This window comes from Mobula birostris, chromosome 26 (genome assembly GCF_030028105.1).
Source record: "Mobula birostris isolate sMobBir1 chromosome 26, sMobBir1.hap1, whole genome shotgun sequence".
Taxonomy (NCBI): domain Eukaryota; kingdom Metazoa; phylum Chordata; class Chondrichthyes; order Myliobatiformes; family Myliobatidae; genus Mobula; species Mobula birostris.
In genome coordinates this window covers 23762003-23779217 of record NC_092395.1, presented here as the reverse complement: position 1 = coordinate 23779217, position 17215 = coordinate 23762003, and the positions used below count along the sequence as shown (strand labels likewise).

At 44.0% G+C, this 17215-nt stretch overlaps 1 protein-coding gene across 2 annotated transcripts; it reads right to left on the bottom strand.

The window, feature by feature from the left end:
* Nucleotides 1-1641: 1641 nt before the first annotated feature.
* use1 (unconventional SNARE in the ER 1 homolog (S. cerevisiae)) lies at nucleotides 1642-16972 on the bottom strand. Of its 2 annotated transcripts, XR_011883222.1 has the most exons (9): nucleotides 16862-16967; nucleotides 15108-15157; nucleotides 14537-14615; nucleotides 12748-12900; nucleotides 10463-10481; nucleotides 7955-7985; nucleotides 7064-7223; nucleotides 6091-6514; nucleotides 3650-3715 (listed from the first exon to the last, which is right to left on the bottom strand). XR_011883222.1 is itself a non-coding variant. In XM_072244066.1 (8 exons), the coding sequence occupies exons 1-8, from the start codon at nucleotides 16961-16963 to the stop codon at nucleotides 3533-3535; spliced, it is 777 nt and encodes a 258-aa protein (XP_072100167.1). In that variant the 5' UTR covers nucleotides 16964-16972; the 3' UTR covers nucleotides 1642-3532. The 2 variants fall into 2 exon arrangements, 1 of the variants encoding a protein (XP_072100167.1); XM_072244066.1 differs by lacking the exon at nucleotides 6091-6514 and having other exon boundaries at nucleotides 1642-3715; nucleotides 16862-16972.
* Between the last annotated feature and the right edge of the window lie 243 nt (nucleotides 16973-17215).

Here is a 17215-nt window from a genome sequence, read left to right as displayed (position 1 = left end):
CTCATCAGGGAGAGCCAGTATGGCTTTGTGCAGGTCAGGTCGTACCTCACCAACATCATTGAATTTTTTGACAAGGTGATGAGAGAGATTCATGAGGGTAGGGTAGCGGATGTTGTCTACATGGATTTTAGTAAGGCGTTTGATGAAGTCCCTCATGGGAGGGTTAACCCAGTTGATTAAGATGCATGGGATCTGCAGCAAATTGCCTGTTTGGATTCAGTGGGTAGAGGTTCAAGGGATTCATTCGAGCTGGAGGCCTGTAATTCGTGAAGTTCCGCAGAGATCTGTGTTGGGACCTCTGCTGTTTGTAATGTATAGAAATGACCTGGATGAAAATGTAGATGGGTGGATTAGTAAATTTGCAGATGATACCAAGATTGGTGGAGTTGCGGACAGTGAAGAAGACTGCAAAGAATACAGCACAATATAGATCAGTTGCGAATATGGGCTGAGAAATGGCAGATGGAGCTTAACCCAGATAAATATGAGATGTTGCACCCAAGTAGGGCAAATGTAAGGAGACTGTACAATCCAATGCAAGGGCAAGGCCCTTAACAGAGATCTTGGGATCCACATTCATAGCTCCTTGAAAGTGCTACACAGTTCAGTAAGGTGGAAGGCTTGCTTCAATTAGACAAGGCACTGAGTTCAAACGTCAGGAAGCCTTGTTACTTTATAAAGCTCTGGTTAGGCCACAACTGGAATATTGTACACAATTCTCCTTCATTCTAGAATGAAAAGCCTCATCCTGAGAGCAGATGCAGTGGAGATGGAGGAATTGAGAGAAGGCGGTGGCACTAGATGGTATTGATTGTTTAAATGGTGGGAGTTTTAAAGGAATTAGTGCTCAGGGGGACCTTGTTCACAAATCATTGAAATTTAACATGCAGGTATGGAAAGCAACTGGAAGGGAAAATGATAACTTGGCCTTTATTGCAATAAGATTTGAGTTCAGGGGTAGGACTGTCTTGCTCCAATTACAGAGGCCCCTGGTGGGACCTGATGTGCAATACTGTGTTTGGGTCTGGTCTCCCTATCTAAGGAGATGATGGAGGGAGTCCAGTGAAGATTAGCCAGTTTGATTTTGGGACGTCAGGAGAGATAAACCAGACTGGCATATATATTCTTCTGAGAGAAGAGCAAGAGGTGGTCTTATTGAAACATCTCCAATTTCTTATTGGCATTTCAAGATGGATGATGGCTCCCATGGCTGGGGTGTCCAGAACCAGTACTCAGTCTCAAAATAAGGAGTCAGCCATTCAAGATAGATTAAATACTTTTCTTTACCCTGGAGAGAGTGAATCGTCAGGATTCTCAATCCAAGAGACATTCAGTTCAAGACATCTCAATGGATTCTTATATATTATGGGAATCATGTTACATGGGGATGTTAAGGATAGTGGAACAAGGGTCAAAGATCAGCTATGATTCTCTTGAATGGCAGAGCATGGACAAGAGAGAAATGACCCACTCCTGCTTCTATTGCTGAGCTGCATGTCACGCGTGCATCTTTGCTGGCACCTAGTGGTATCTTTGTAGTACTGCACGTGTAACATCTCAACTGCCTCTGAATCTCCGATTTATAACATATTGTTCCAGCATTTGATACAAAAATGAAAGCAAGTTCACCAATCCTTAAGATTGCACAATTAAGTTTATTAGCAAATGAGGATTCAGTTCTCTAACACTCGCATCAGTTTTGCACATTATCAACATTACGTCATAATTTCAAAGTGCACTTATTATCAAAGTATGTATACATTATAGAACCTTGAGGTTCGTCTACTTACAGGCAGCCACAAAACAAGAAACCCAAAAGCACCCTATTTAAAAAAAAGACCAACAAACACCCAAAGAACAAACTGTGCAAACAATGAAAGTAAGCAAATCACATTAGAATGTGAGTGAGTCCTCAATCACGAAGCCTGGAACAGACTCTCAGCCTCAGCTTCAGTTCATCACATAGCAAAGTAAAACGTCATTGATAACTTGATCATCAGGTGAGTATGGAGTTATTAGCAACTGGGTTTGCAATATTTAGAGGAACATTTAAATTAGATGATAATATTCAAAGACCATAGTTATATCCAGACAGAATTCATAAACTAAAAATGTTTAACCCAATGAAAATTGGAAATTCAGAGAACAGTTCATTTTATTCTAAGTGCTTTATAACTTCAAGGTTTGCAAAAGTAATTGGTTTTTGGATCTTTTACTGTTCACAACTTTCTTTCTGAACATTCACGGTTCCAGGCCCTTGTCCATTGACATCTAGATGCCAAACTTCACCTGTTAGCCAGGTCACCAAGCATTTCAAGCTATGTAACTATTGAAGTCACTGCCAAAACACTTAATTCACCTCACATCCAATGCACTAAGTTAAAAAGATAGGACCAATACACTAAATTAAAATAGGGCCGATTGTAGGAAAATTGCCTCTTTACCAGAGGTGAATAAAAAAGGACAAAGACTGAGGGAGAGATTTGGATGTGATCAGAGGGAGTCCTTGTTCGTCTATAGAGCACCAGCAGAGTGGTTGACAGTATTTGAGAGATGTCTAGATGACACGTAAATCACCTAGGCATATACAACTATGGGAGAAATACTGGAAGATGGGATTAATACAGGTGGGTACCCATGACTTAGTATGAACATGATGGGTTGAATGGCAGTTTCCATGCTGTGAGACCATGACAGATGATGACTTTCCAGGTCACTGGAGACAGTACCTTGCTCTATCACTTAATTGCACCAACTGCAACAGATCCTGGGTCTCCCCGTTAATGAACTAGGTGGTTTCTGAAGTACAAAGCCGAGGTTGTCCTGTACATGATCCTGTGTCATGCTGGAAGACCCTCCAGACCACCTCCTCACCCCCCTTCTTCCACAGAGAAGCTTCCAGTCCCCTACATCTAGAGATCCAGAGATTGTACACATCACCTCGTCTCTGTGGCAATATTAATTCCAGTTGCATGGGCTCCAAGCTCTGGAAGTTCCTCAATCCATTCCCCTTCCTCCCACCATCTCATCCCATCTACAATTTCCTGGAATCTTCTCACGTGACTCTGCCTGACAGCTCGCTCAGTGTGGCTTCTGTGGTACCGAGGTGTCTATTTTGTTAAGGAAATCACATAAACATCATCTGATAGTGATAAGTCATAAAACAGATCATCAAATCAAAACACTGCTTCTCAAGTTGCTGCTCCAGTTTCAAAAAGTGTTCTAATGATTTCTCGGGCCGTGCCGGTTAAGTACTTGTGCATAAACACAAGGCATGGGAAACAAGTTTGTGGTTCAGGACCTCGCAAACATGTCAGCATCTTTCAATAATTTATTACTCTTGGATTAAAATCCTCTTGGTGCACGTAATGGAAGGTAGCAGGGGAGATCAGGCTGCACTGGGCGCTTGGATTCTGCAAAGTATTTCAGTAAAATGAGCAAGTCTTTGTGTGTCCAGAAGGAGGGAGGATTCCAGTTTGACTCCAGCCCCCACCATGGTCTATGGCCCAGAGGAGAACCGGCAACACTCTGATCACCTCAGCTTGGGGAAGATGCGAATGAAAAGGATCATACTGATGAAGATGAAACATACTACGACCAGCATCAGCCACAGCAGCCAGTTGACAGATTTCTTTGCGTGTTGCTCCAGCCGCTCTGATTCCACCTTCAGCTTCTCGAAGTTCTGATCCGCCATCCGCAAGGACAGAGTCAGCGTCTGCAGGCAAACACGCTCACAAGTGAATCTTGATTGTCAAAACTGCTTCCTCTCCCTATCCTGGCCAGAAGCCACGAGACTGTTTTCCCTGGCTGGAAGGTGTGGCAGGGGAAATGTCTTTCCTGTTTTACATTGATGGGGAGCTCCGAGCTGTGTGTGTGTGTGGCACGTGGCCAAGTGGTTAGGGCTTTGGACTAGCGATCTGAAGGTCGTGGGTTCGAGCCTCGGCCGAGGCAGCGTGTGTGTGTCCTTGACCACACAATGCTCCAGTCTACCCAGCTGAGAATGGGTACTGGCAAAAATGCTGGGGGTTAACCTCGCGTCCTATCTGGGGGGGAGTCTCGTACTCTCAGTCGCTTCACGACATGGAAACTGGCATAAGCACCGGCCTGATGGGCCACAAGGCTTGGGACAGACTTTAATCTTTAATCTGAGCTGCATGCAGCACCCTGTAAAATGCACCAAATACAGATGAGATCCAACTTCTAGGTGTGAGTTGATGTTATGCTCACAGGAAGGCTGGCCATTTAGGATTGAGATGTTATCATGTTTTTCATAGTGGGATTGGGGATCTGTAGCATTCTCTAGCCCAGAGGGCTACAGCTACTCAATGCTGAGTGCATTAAAGAATGAGGTTGCTTGGACAGTAAAGGATTTCAGTGACAGGGCAAAGGAGTTCAATGGTGGAGCATGGTCAAGGGGTCATATTGTTTCCTCCAGCTCCTATTTCTTCGGCACTTAATGCACTTCTTGACATGATTAAATGCAATCCATTTCAATTAAATCAGAGTTAAAAATCTGAACAATTCTTTCAAGTAACCACATTCTGCATTTCCCACATTGGGCTTAATTTGTGAATCCCCTCCAATATCACATCTTCACTGCACAACCGGTTTGAAAACATCTACAAACATTTGTAAATAGATGACGCTTTCTACAAACTGTAGCAGAATATATGATGGACAGGTATATCACACTGTTAGGGCATTTTCTGAAGTTAGGGTATCTAGCAAATCTAGTCTGTTACAGCCGTATCTCAGTGGAATATGGCCGAAGTTTACTGTTGGACTTCGGCCATATTCCACCGAGATACAACACTGGGTGTCACGGGAGGTCGTTCCTGCCTGTGGCCATCGAACTTGCAGCTCCTCCCGTGGAGGGTCAGACACCCTGAGCCAATAGACTGGTCCTGGACTTATTTTCCATCTGGCATAGTTTGCATTTTGTTGTTTGATTGTTTGTGGTTTTCGTATTGCTAGATTTATGTCTATTCTTGGTTGGTGTGGCTGTATTGAAACCCAATTTCCCTCGGGATCAGTAAAGTATATCTATCTATCTATCTAAATATTAACTTCAGCAATCAATTTTCAGACCCGGATTGTAGATTGAATTCAAAATGCAGCTCAGAGGTGTAAATTGTGGACCAGTAAACATCCACTTAACTGGTATATGTCTGCATATGCATGAATGAAATCAGCAGCCCATTGCATGAATAGGACTCAGGCGAAAGAACTTAAGAGTAAATTGTAGACCAGGATACATTTGCCTGAGATTTCTGTACAGGTGTGAATGCAATCAACGTCCCATTACATGAATATGACTGAGACCCCACAGTAACACTCACTTTGGGTGTGTTGGTGGGAAGATCCAAGTATTTGAAAACTACATGCAACTCAAAAGAAGCATTATGATGACCTGTAACTATAGAAATTGTCCTGCTACCTATGTTCTTTAATATCTAAAAATGTGCTGTAATGTTGGATCAGGGAAATCTGTCTGTCTCTCTCTCACCCGCGACACCAAAGGCTGTCAATTTGTGTGTGTCCAGAATAAAAGACAACTTCACATCTACCAGCCGCAATGCTCCAGTGACCTTGCTCTTGTTACAACGACCAGAGTTGGGCTTTCCTCTCCCTCATCCCACTCACATGTTCGGACGCAATGGATGTTGACGCGTTCTGGTGAGAAGCGCCCAAGTGCTCCAGTGCGAATGGCAACGAGCACCTCACTGGTGAACATAACACTAACTCGTGCCTAGAGATTGTACCTCATCCTTAGTTGGTGCATTACATGGGGTGGGTGGGGAGGTGGTGGAGGGAGGATAGGGGCTTGGTTTGCTCTGTTGTTCAGTTGCTTGGTATCTTCTGTTTAAGTGTGTTCTCTGTTGTTCTGCTGAGCACTGTAGGCATCTTATGTTGGTACCTGAATGTGTGGTGATACTTGGAGCCCGCCCCAGCACGTCCCTAGGATTGACGGTTGTTAACACAAACAAGGCACGACACTGACCATGTACACATGATCAATAAATCCGAATCTGATTCTGCACGTAGGTCAAGGCTCCCAGTTAAAATAACTTAGAATTTACAGAAACTTACCTCCAGGAGAGGCATTATCCCTCCCACCCTGCCCGCTGGAAGAGAGCAACCAGTGCAGTTCATCTGCCGAAATTACAGCTGTCACACCGTTACCACCTGGAGAACCTTAGTTGCCATGGCAGCTAGAACAGGTAGAGGAAAACTGCATAGGGTGGGGCCGCATCCCAAACGTGTGTTGTCACACACCCACCTCATCGTGACCCTCTTCGCTGAAGTCAGGGGCAGCTTCGCACCCTTTGGGCACGAGCTCGTTACCTTAGAGTGCTCTTCGATAATTACTGTGGATGGTTTTAATGAGCTTCGAGACTCAGCAAGGGCATCTCACTCGAGCAGAGCGGTGCGAGCTCAGTCTGGCAGAGTTATCTCACTGGGGAACTTTAAGCCACATCTCCTGGCAAACTTGCTGTAGGGCTTGCTTCTTGTTCTAGTAGAATAAAAATGGAAGTTGTAGGTCACACATCAAATGGTCTAATTGCTGTTTGGGGAGGTAGAGACAAGTACCTCACACACATAACATCAGTGATGTCACATGTTCAAGCTTTGTAGAGAAAACAGCAGCCAGACTGATGGAAGTGTCTGGTCCAACATCACCACGGTGCAAGGTTTTAAAACATGAAAATTAATTTTGTGCACAACTTGTACACAGAAACAGGCAGGGGTTAGATATTCCAGGTCCTACCAAGTGTCCATTGCCAGTGAGAGAATCAGACCCCAGGTTGCCTCTCTTCTGCCAACATTTACCCTCAACAAGGTGAGACTGCAGCTAAAGGACACATTCTACCTAATTGATCCATGTGAAATTTATACTCCATGTCAGCCTCTCCTCACCCCCATTCCTTCTTCCCCCATCCATCAAGGATTCCTTCAGTTCTCCCAAAGAGATGAGCTAATTCAGAATTGGGGGAGATCAACAGGGTATTGTGTCGGGCTCTTCTTGGCCAGCACCAGGGCGACTCCCGGGCACAGCCCTTACCTGGTTGTCCTTCTTGATGACGTTCTGCGCCGCCAGTGTGTTGTTCTTCAGGTTCCGGGCCAGGTTCAGCATCTCCTCCGCTAGGCGCTCCTGCACGTTGTGGTGGTGGTGGAGGAGGGTATCCATCTCAGAGGCCGACTGTTTCTCATCTCCCATTCCACTGCCAGCAGGAGAGACGAGGAGGCAAAACCAGTAAAGAGGGGAAAAAGTACATCTGCACATACACCAGAGTAGATATTTAGCCAGCTCAGCTGTAACAACGTGACCACGGCTACTGTACTCTCTTCACAAGCTCGGGAAATTCCAAAGTGCTTCAGAGACTATTCAGTACTCTGAGGTGCAGCCACCAACAGACTTGTAGGTGAACACGGTGGCTAATGAAAGCATCACAATCCCAGAGACAACAACAAACAGGATCAGAAATTTGGATGATCAAACAAAAAGGTGTCGCTTAAGGAAGAGCTAGCATAGCGACAAGGAACTGAATGGCCTTCAGTGACAAAGGAAATAAGAGATTAATTTATCCTTGCCTCATATAGACTTGGACAGGCGAGGATATTGGGCAGCATGAATTTTGGGGAAGCTCTAATTTATTACAAGACTGGATGGTGGTCAGCAGAGAATTCAAGTCTTGTGGCGGTGAGGTTGTCCCACCAGGTGACAGATGGTTGAGGGATGGTTGTGGGATCAGCCCAATTCATGAATGTTTATGACAGAGATTAACTACATTGTCATCATACAAAGCCTTCCATGGAAAGCACTGACTGGAGCCAAAGGGCATTTTTCATTGTATAGTCTTAGTCGGAATCATCGATGTAGTAAGGTCAGGAAATATCAGCACTGCAAAACACACTCATGAATAACTGCAAATCCTACATAAATAAAACTGACCTTCGCTTCCTTAGTTCCGTGACACCCGAACCTAAAAACGAACACAAATAAAAAGATGTTTTTGAGTCCACTGCCTTCTTATTAATATGCTGTTTCAACTGATTTCCTTTCCCTCACATCTTTATCACCTTTACGACATCAGAAATGTCTCATGCAGAAAAATGTGGGAGTAGTTTTACACAAGAACCCTACCAAATATCAAAAGAAATTAACCAATCAACAAATCAATCTCATAGTTCCTTTTCAGGACAAAAGGAGGCCTTTCAGCCCATTGACTCTGTCAGCTATCAAGGGCATCCCCATCAACGCCTCTCATCTCCAAGTCTCCTAGCACTCACCTACACACCTGTGGCCACTTATGGTGGCTAATTAACTAGCACGTTTGAAGTGAAGTGATGTGAAGTTTATTGTCATTTAACTAGATACATTTATATAACATATACCGTATAATGATATAATTGTAACGCGCTGTAAGATTTCACTGCTAATGTAATGGTTTCTCTGTAGCAGTAATGTTTGGGTTATGACTAGAGATAATGGGGGGGCAGAGGTACTTAATGAATACTTTGCTTCAGTATTCACTACGGAAAAGGACCTTGGTGATTGTAGGGATGACTTACAGTGGACTGAAAAGCTTGAGCATATAGACATTAAGAAAGGGGATGTGCTGGAGCTTTTGGAAAGCATCAAGTTGGATAAGTCACTGGGACCGCATGAGTTATACCCCAGGCTACTGTGGGAGGCAAGGGAGGAGATTGCTGAGCCTCTGGCAATGAGGTTTGCATCATCAACGGGGGCGGAAGAGGTTCTGGCGGATTGGGGGGGGGTTGCAGATGTTGTTCCCTTATTCAAGAAAGGGAATAGTGATAGTCCAGGAGGTTATAGACCAGTGACTTCATTGGTTGGTAAGCTGATTGAGAAGATCCTGAGAGGCAGGATTTATAAATATTTGGAGAGGCACAATATGATTAGGAATAGTCAGCATGGCTTTCTCAAAGGCAGATCGTGTCTTATGAGCCTGACTGAATTTTTTGAGGATGTGACTAAACACATAGATGAAGGTAGAGCAGTAGATGTAGTGCATATGGATTTCAGCAAGGCATTTGATAAGGTACCTCATGCAAGGCTTATTGAGAAAGTAAGACTGCATGGGATCCAAGGGTACCTTGCTTTGTGGATCCAGAACTGGCTTGCCCACAAAAGGCAAAGAGCAGTTGTAGACGGGTCATATTCTGTGTGGAGGTCGGTGACTAGTGGTGTGCCTCAGGGATCTGTTCTGGGACCCCTTCTCTTTGTGATTTTTATAAATGACCTGGATGAGGAAGTGGAGAGATGGGTTAGTAAATTTGCTGATGACACAAAAGTTGGGGGTGTTGTGGATAGTGTGGAGGGGTGTCAGAGGTTACAGCAGGACATTGATAGGGTGCAAAACTGGGCTGAGAAGTGACAGATGAAGTTCAAGCCAGATAAATGAGAGGTGGTTCATTTTGGTAGGTCAAATATGATGGCAGAATATAGTATTAATGGTAAGACTCTTGGCAGTGTGGAGGATCAGAGGGATCTTTGGGTCCGAGTCCATAGGACACTCAAAGTTGCTACGCATATTGACTGTGTGGTTAAGAAGGCATATGATGCATTGGCCTTCATCAACCATGGGATTGAGTTTAAGAGCACAGAGGTAATGTTGCAGCTATATAGGATCCTGGTCAGACCCCACTTGGAGTATTGTGCTCAGTTCTGGTCGCCTCACTGCAGGAAGGAGGTGGAAACTATAGAAAGGGTGCAGAGGAGATTTACCATGATGTTGCCTGGATTGGGGAGCATGCCCTATAGGAATAGGTTGAGTGAACTTGGCCTTTTCTCCTTGGAGCGACGAAAGATGAGAGGTGACCTGATAGAGGTGTATAACGCGATGAGAGGCATTGATCATGTGGATAGTCAGAGGTTCTTTCCCATGACTGAAATGGCTAACACAAGAGGGCACAGTTTTAAGATGCTTGGAAATAGGTACAGAGGAGATGTCAGGGGCAAGTTTTTTTTTTCTTAAACACAGAGAGTGGTGAGTGCATGGAGTGGGCTGCCGGCGACGGAGGTGGAGGTGGATACAACAGGGTCTTTTAAGAGACTCCTGGATAGGTACATGGAGCTTAGAAAAATAGAGGGCTATGGATAACCTAGGTAATTTCTAAAATAAGTACCTGTTTGGCACGGCATTGTGGGCCAAAGGGCCTGTATTGTGCTGTAGGTTTTCTGTTTCTAACCATTTCCATGAAACCTCAGTTAATTGGGTCAGCAGCTTCATTGGGCCATGATGTACCGGTTTTGTTGTGTCCCAATTAATCTGAATCGGCTGTACTACCTTACAGCCCATGGGCAACCTGGACTGCTATGAAAACTGCTTCACTTCTTTTAAATTTAAATGGTTTAAACCCCTGCAATGCCCCAATGTTCAGCTGTGAAAAAACAGCAACAACAAAATCAGAGCAGCTAACATTGGTGTTCACTCACCGTCAGCAGAGAGCAATGGCTGTAAAGCAAAAGTGGAGAAGAATTAAAACTGAGTACAGTGATTTTGTTTTTTAAATGTCAAGTTGGCAAGTCAGAAATAAAAAAACAAAATCAGTGAGTGTGGGGGTGAGGGGGAATTGTTAGCTAATCATCCCATTACTTGCAGGACATGGGGGTCTTCAAAATAACTGCATCAGGCACTTTTATGAACTAAGTAGTGAAGGGGAACTGGACAGTGGACGATGTATGCTAGTCACTGCGAATGACACCCACCATCCTGCACAAGTATGGGTCTCCTGTGTTCAATGAGGGTGGGCTGACAGTGCTTCTCCAGCTCCCCAACACCAGTGGCAAGATAGAGAGACCTGTGCAGGGAGTGATCTTGAGAAATTGTGTCCAGAATATACAACTAAATAATGTCAAGCTTCCCAGTTTCATGTAGATTTTCAAACTAGAAATGGAGTTGTCCAAGGATTGAATCAGTACCAGTAGCAACATGCCATGGTGTTGGAACAGGAAACAAAATGTTGCACACAAGATAGACAGAGAGTAAACAGATTCGTCCTACAGTTGTAATTAAAACAAAGTGCTGGAAGTACTCAGCAGGACTGCCAGCATCTGTGGAAAGAGAAGCTGAGTTTGTGTTTTGGGTCGATGACCATTCATTCGATCTGGGAAAGAGGGAAGTTAGTTTTAAACTGCAGAGGAGTTGGGGAGTGAAGTAAGGAACAAAGGAAATACATCTGAGAAAAGTGATATGGAACTCACTTACACGGAGGACATTTTAGGGACAGGTAGGAAATCAATTTGATGTAAAAGCTGTGAAATGCAGGCTGAAGCTGTTACTGAGATCTGAATTATAGGTGGCATGGTAGCGAAGCGGCTAGCGTAACTTTTTACAGCACCAGCGATTGAGGTTCAATTCCCACTGCTGTCTATAACGAGTTCCTACGTTCTCCCTGTGACCACACGGGCTTCCTCTGAGTGCCTCACTTTCCTCCCACTTTCCAAAGATGCAAATTGTGGGCATGTTACATTGGCAACACTTACAGGCTGCCCCAGCACACGTTCAGTCAGTGTTAGTCTTTGAAGTAAACAACACATTTCACTGTTTGTTTCAATGTACATACAACAAATAAAGCTAATCTATTTTTTAAGTCTTTAAAAAAAACAAGATGGAGTGTGTCAGAAATGCACCTACATATGTTCAGTCTGCAGGGCCTATCCTGATCTTCGAGTTGCTTCCTACTTTAATTCTACATCCCACTATTACTTTGATCCATTGGTCTAGGACCTCTTGCATTGTTCTAACAAAGAACAATGTAAGCTTGAGGAATGTCACCTCACCATCCAACTAGGCACATTGTAGCACTTAGGATACAAAAATCAGATTCAACAATTTCAGAGAAAATGCTTTCTTTGTTCCTGTCAGAATTGGCCAGTTCTGCTGTAAGGTTATTCATCTATAATATTAGCCATTGTTCTCTTCTCAAGCATTACCCAATATATTAAACCTTCTCCTTTGATTTTGGCTCTCTCTCTGTTATCAACCAGATGGCACAGTAAACAGCAGAATTTCAACAACCTAGATGTCATCCCACCAGAGCTACCTCATTCTTTCGATCCCTCCCTCATCCTCTCTGTCAGTTCAAATTAATGTTTTCTCACTTCCCATTTCTGAAGAGAATTTGACTTGAAATGTTACCTGTTCCTCTTTCCACAGGTGTTGACAGCCTAGAAGGGCGTTTGTAGAATTTCCTGATTTTATTTCAAATATTCATTATTTGCGGATTTTTGATTTTCAAATTTCAATTTCCTGCTTCTGCAGACTTTTGGAAGAGAAGCAGGCAATTCAACCCCTCAAAACTGTGCCATACAGGTACACAACCAAGCTCCATTTATTCCCCATTAACTCCGACAAACAATTTTAAAAGCTCTCTACCTCTGCTCCAAACTCAGAACCCTGAGCTCAGTGACATAACTGGCAACACTTGCATCTTAATAAGATCCACACCCAAACAACCAGGCTTCAGTCTAAAGGAAAGGGATGAGCCTAGAGTGGCCAACTCTCCAAGGTTGTCTAGGGTGTGTCCAGGAGTAATCTGCTAAACCACGGGCCATTAAATAAAATGGTGTTCTTTTATCATTTGATTTCAACACTAGAATTTAATCATTATTTTAAGTGTATATTTTTAATTGCTCTTTTATTTGGGTGGGGCAACTGGGAAGCTCGGGGGTCCTGTGATTAGAGTCCAACTCTGATTAGTTAAAAGCAAAGCACTTACCTCACCAAGGAGCTCACTCCTCATCTCACCCATGTACCTGGCTTTCGTCTGCAGGTGGACAGTCTTGGTGGCAGACACCCGCTCCTTACCAGTCGTTGAAGTCCGCCCAGGGGCTAAAAACTGATTAGCCAGAGCCTTTTCAGAAGGGTTAGGCTGGAAACCAAAAGGGGAAAGATTGGGTAATAAAATCTGACACACATTACCTGAGGTGGAGGAAGCAATGACAAAGCAGAAAACATTGAGATGGGTACTTATTGGCCAGGGTCAGTCCCTGCTGCCCTTCAAAACAGTGCTCCAGCATTGTATATTAAACTTCCATCTATGAGAACTCAGTTTAATTTTTTTGTTTTGTTAAATATTTATTGAGAGGTTTCTTAAGGTTGTTATAGTCGGGGCGGTAGTAGGAATAAGCTCCCACTACCTATAAAATGCTCCCAGTGGTGTGTGTCTCAAATAGCCTCTGACAATCAGGTTCAGCTCCTAGCTTTCATGGGTGCTTGGCTACTATGCCCAGAGGAAACACTTCCACTGACAGGAGAAGGGGCAAAGTGGGTTACTGGCTCCTTAAAACCAGTAGCTTCGGGCAGATGGGCTTGTCGGCCGTGGTTGGCAGCTCATCTAGAAGGAAAACTCTGACCACTCATGAGGAAGGCTGCGGGAGTAAACCCCAAGGAGCTATCTAGAGCTGGAGTCCCTAAGGCAGTCCCACGTTAGTTCAACGCAGACTGGCATCTCTTGCGACGCCACTGGTGCCAAACTGTATCGGTCTCTGCCATTCCTTTGGATTCATCAGCTGTGTGGAGAGGGGGAGCCTGCTGCATGGGCAACAGCTTGCTCTCCATATCATACTGCCCAGGCTTGCATATCATGTAGACAGTGGGGATGCAATGTCCATGGTTGACCCCAACTATGGTCTCAACAACTCAACCATTTATTGAGATACAGGCACCACAGGCAAGGACAGTATCCCTGACTGCCACTGAAACTGGTGAGACACCTTCTTGAATCTTTTCAGTTTTCCAAAGTGCTCTAAAGACCTTTCGGTATGAACTTCCAGATACACTCCCTGTGACAATTTAGGAATAGTGCTACATTTCCTAGATTTAGTCCTGGCAACAATGAGATAATGGTGATAAATTTCCAAAGCTGGGCGAGCAAACAGACTGGATTAAGTGCTGAGAAGCTGTGCACTTCAATCCCAACTGCACCTATAAACATTGCTTCTCTCAGGTTTGATTAGCAATCAGGAGATCCCACATTCAGGCCTTAGAAATAATGGCTTTAGTCTGAAGGACATATTCTTTTCACACATGGTAATATAGCTTGTTGGGTGGCGTGGTGGAGATATATCTCTACCAAAGGAGGTATAAGGTGCTCCTTCCCTCCTCTAGCCTGCAGGAGGTTGCCCTTGCTTAGCCTCCCGATCAGGATCACATGAAGCCATGGGAGCAGGGGGTGGATGGTCGTACGGTTATAAGTCCTGGTTATTCAGCCACTGATGCCAGGCAGACGATCTCTGAGGAGTTTTATAATGGGTGGGTTCACCCGTCTCAGAAAGACGCTGTCCAGAAGGTGGCAATGGCAAACCACTTCTGTAGAAAATTTGCCAAGAACAATCATTGGCATACAACACAGCACATAATGAGAAAACAAATATAGTCTTTGTTCTTTCAAACCATGTTCACAGAGAGTCACTTTCCAATGAGTAAACAGAACAATAAGAAATTAATTTATTGAAGTCCAGGGGAAAATATACTAAAATTATAAATGATAAACGAATTATCCATACCAGTTTCTCTGCCTCCAGAAGCCCTTTCATGAACTCCACTTTGCGGCTATATTCATTTAGAACTTCAGGAGTAGGTTTACTGCCAGGGACAGAGAAATATCGTCAGTCTTAGAGCCAACAATTTCTGTTTAGACAAGTGAAATGTGCTGCTTTACAAAAGGTGCTACTAAGTAAAATCTGACACTGAACCCAGTACTGTGGGAGGGAAAAGCTCAGTTAAATATAGACTAAATACTTCAGTGAAGGAGAGAGAAATATAGAGAGGAGGGGTGGTGTTGAAAGGAACTCCCAGAGTTAAGCCACAGCCACTTACAGCAGACTGATTATATCCAGGGTGAAAAAGAGACCAGATTTGCAATGTGTCAAGATTGGACATTCAAAAATAAGTAACTATAAAAATCAAAGCCTTCTGCGTCTAAGAAGTACTGCAGAACAGCTAACACAGAAGTGTTTTAACAAAATAATCTGGTTTTGTGAGTTATTGCTCACCTCTGTACAAGTAATAGAACTTCAAATGGTTTCTGTACCTGCAAAGTCCGGCAATGAAATAACTTTAAAGGATTATCCTTACCTCATGTGCTTCTTCAATTCGGTCAACATTTCTTGAAGAGCTTCAACATACTACAGAAAATTACAAACAGTAACATAGCAACATGAAACTTCACTAAAAAAAAACTATCATTTCAAATGCTTTTGTGAAAAGGTTTGACTCTTTTTAAACTAGATGTAGACACCCGTGATTTGTTCACCGTTCACAGAGCAAACTTGCTCAAAATAATTGTCACGAAGAAGTGATGCAGGGAGAAATCCTTGCCACATTTCACAGGCAGCAACTGGGAAGAGGGTGCAAGTGCTGGCTGGTTTAAGTGGATTTGTATTGTGTTGAGTCCCAAAGCAGTTCATTCATAATCTTTGAAGATGGCAGGCCAGCAATAAGCAGCTGACTAGCACGCAGCAAGTAGCATAAAGAGCAACAAGAGGCATGAAAGTAGCCAAGGGACTGAGAAACCTCCGTGGCTCTTTAGTTGGTTGCAAGAGATCTGAGGATCCCATCTGAATGAAAACTTCAACACTAAGCACTCTTCCGGAACCAGACTTAACCATTTGATTAGACTGTATGCAAAAAGAAGTAAAGGGCTTGACTAGACCAGGAGTTCCCAACCTTTGTTATGCCAGATGGAGCTATACCATTAAGCAAGGGGGGACCCCTAATTGGGAATCCCTGGAATAGATTAAGACCCAAGTGCTCCACCAGTTATCTAGGCTTTCATTCATCTGATTTTTTTTTCTCTCCCATCGAACATTGGTGAAATACAAGTTGACAACATCCTGGTAAGAGTACAAAGAGCAGCAGATAGGAAGGAATCATGAATTCTCCCCTTAGTGGAATGCGATCTCATGATTCTGTAAGCATCATGACACCCTGGTGAGCACTGGTCATAGAGTCATATAACAGGGAAACAGGCACTTCGGCCCACTGAATCCCTGGCAACCACCCAATAACAATGATCCTGCATGAAGACCATTTTATTCTCCCAGCATTCCCATCAGCTTCTACCCTGCCTTCACCCAGGTACAAGGAGCCATTTACAGTGGTCAATTTACCAGCCAACCCACAGTTTTGGAATACAGGAGCGCACACAAATTCCACACAGACAGCACAAGGGGTCAGGATGAAACCTGGGACGGGGCCGTGAGGGAGCAGGTTCGCCACTTCTGCCTCATTGACACCCATACTGGTTGACATTTCTTTCACTTTCATAAAACACTTAAATTTAATTTTAATTGGAACAAATCTATCCTTTGTTAATTAATATGAAAATTAACAGACAAGATACAAGCACAGTATTTATTCTTCACCTTGAGAGGCAGCAGTAAACTACCTATTGAAACCATTATATGCATCATGGTGAAGGCACTCAGAACGTTGTCATACAGGGCGGGCCAAGAGTTAGCCCCAGCTCTTATAAATGAATGTTAAACAGTACCACGTCCAGTTAAATAGTACCTTTAATCTAAAAAAATACACAAGGCAGTTTGCTGGGTGGCTAGCGCCCACAATGGTATTTTCCTGCACACAGACAAATCCTGCAGTGATAGGTCAAGAGAAATCAGTACCAAGGTTATAAGGGTTTGTGGGTGGCGATACGCACTCGGTGTTGGAGTGTTAGCTACAGTAAGAAACGTCGGCGGCTATTTCTGGATTAAACTGAGAGTGGCTCAGGAGCAGCTCCTGGGGATCTGGGGACCCGGTGACGTGACCTTACAAAGACCACGCTTTGTAATTAATAGGCCACACTCCCTCTCCCTCTTCCCCCTCCGTACCTTCTCGAAGCGCCAGTCTTTCTCGTCCCTCTTCTCCGCCGCCATCGACTCGCATCTCACCAGCAGCCGCAAAAAATTCTTCTCCAGCCTGGGGGTGGCCATACTTGCGCCAGCGAGTGCGGGCGTCGCAGCTTTAAAACGTCATTTCCGATTGGATTTGATGCCATGTTTCATGTTGGCAAAAAGGCAATGAACCTCCCTGGGGGCTCATTTGAACAGAGAGGGCCATTCTCCTAAAGATAATTTACAAAGATGATCATCAGAGAGGGTAGTAAACATGACTTTGTAAAGGCTCGGAACTGCTGATGGTCAGCTTTGAATTTTACATGATATCCCTGAAACAAAGTTTATGGC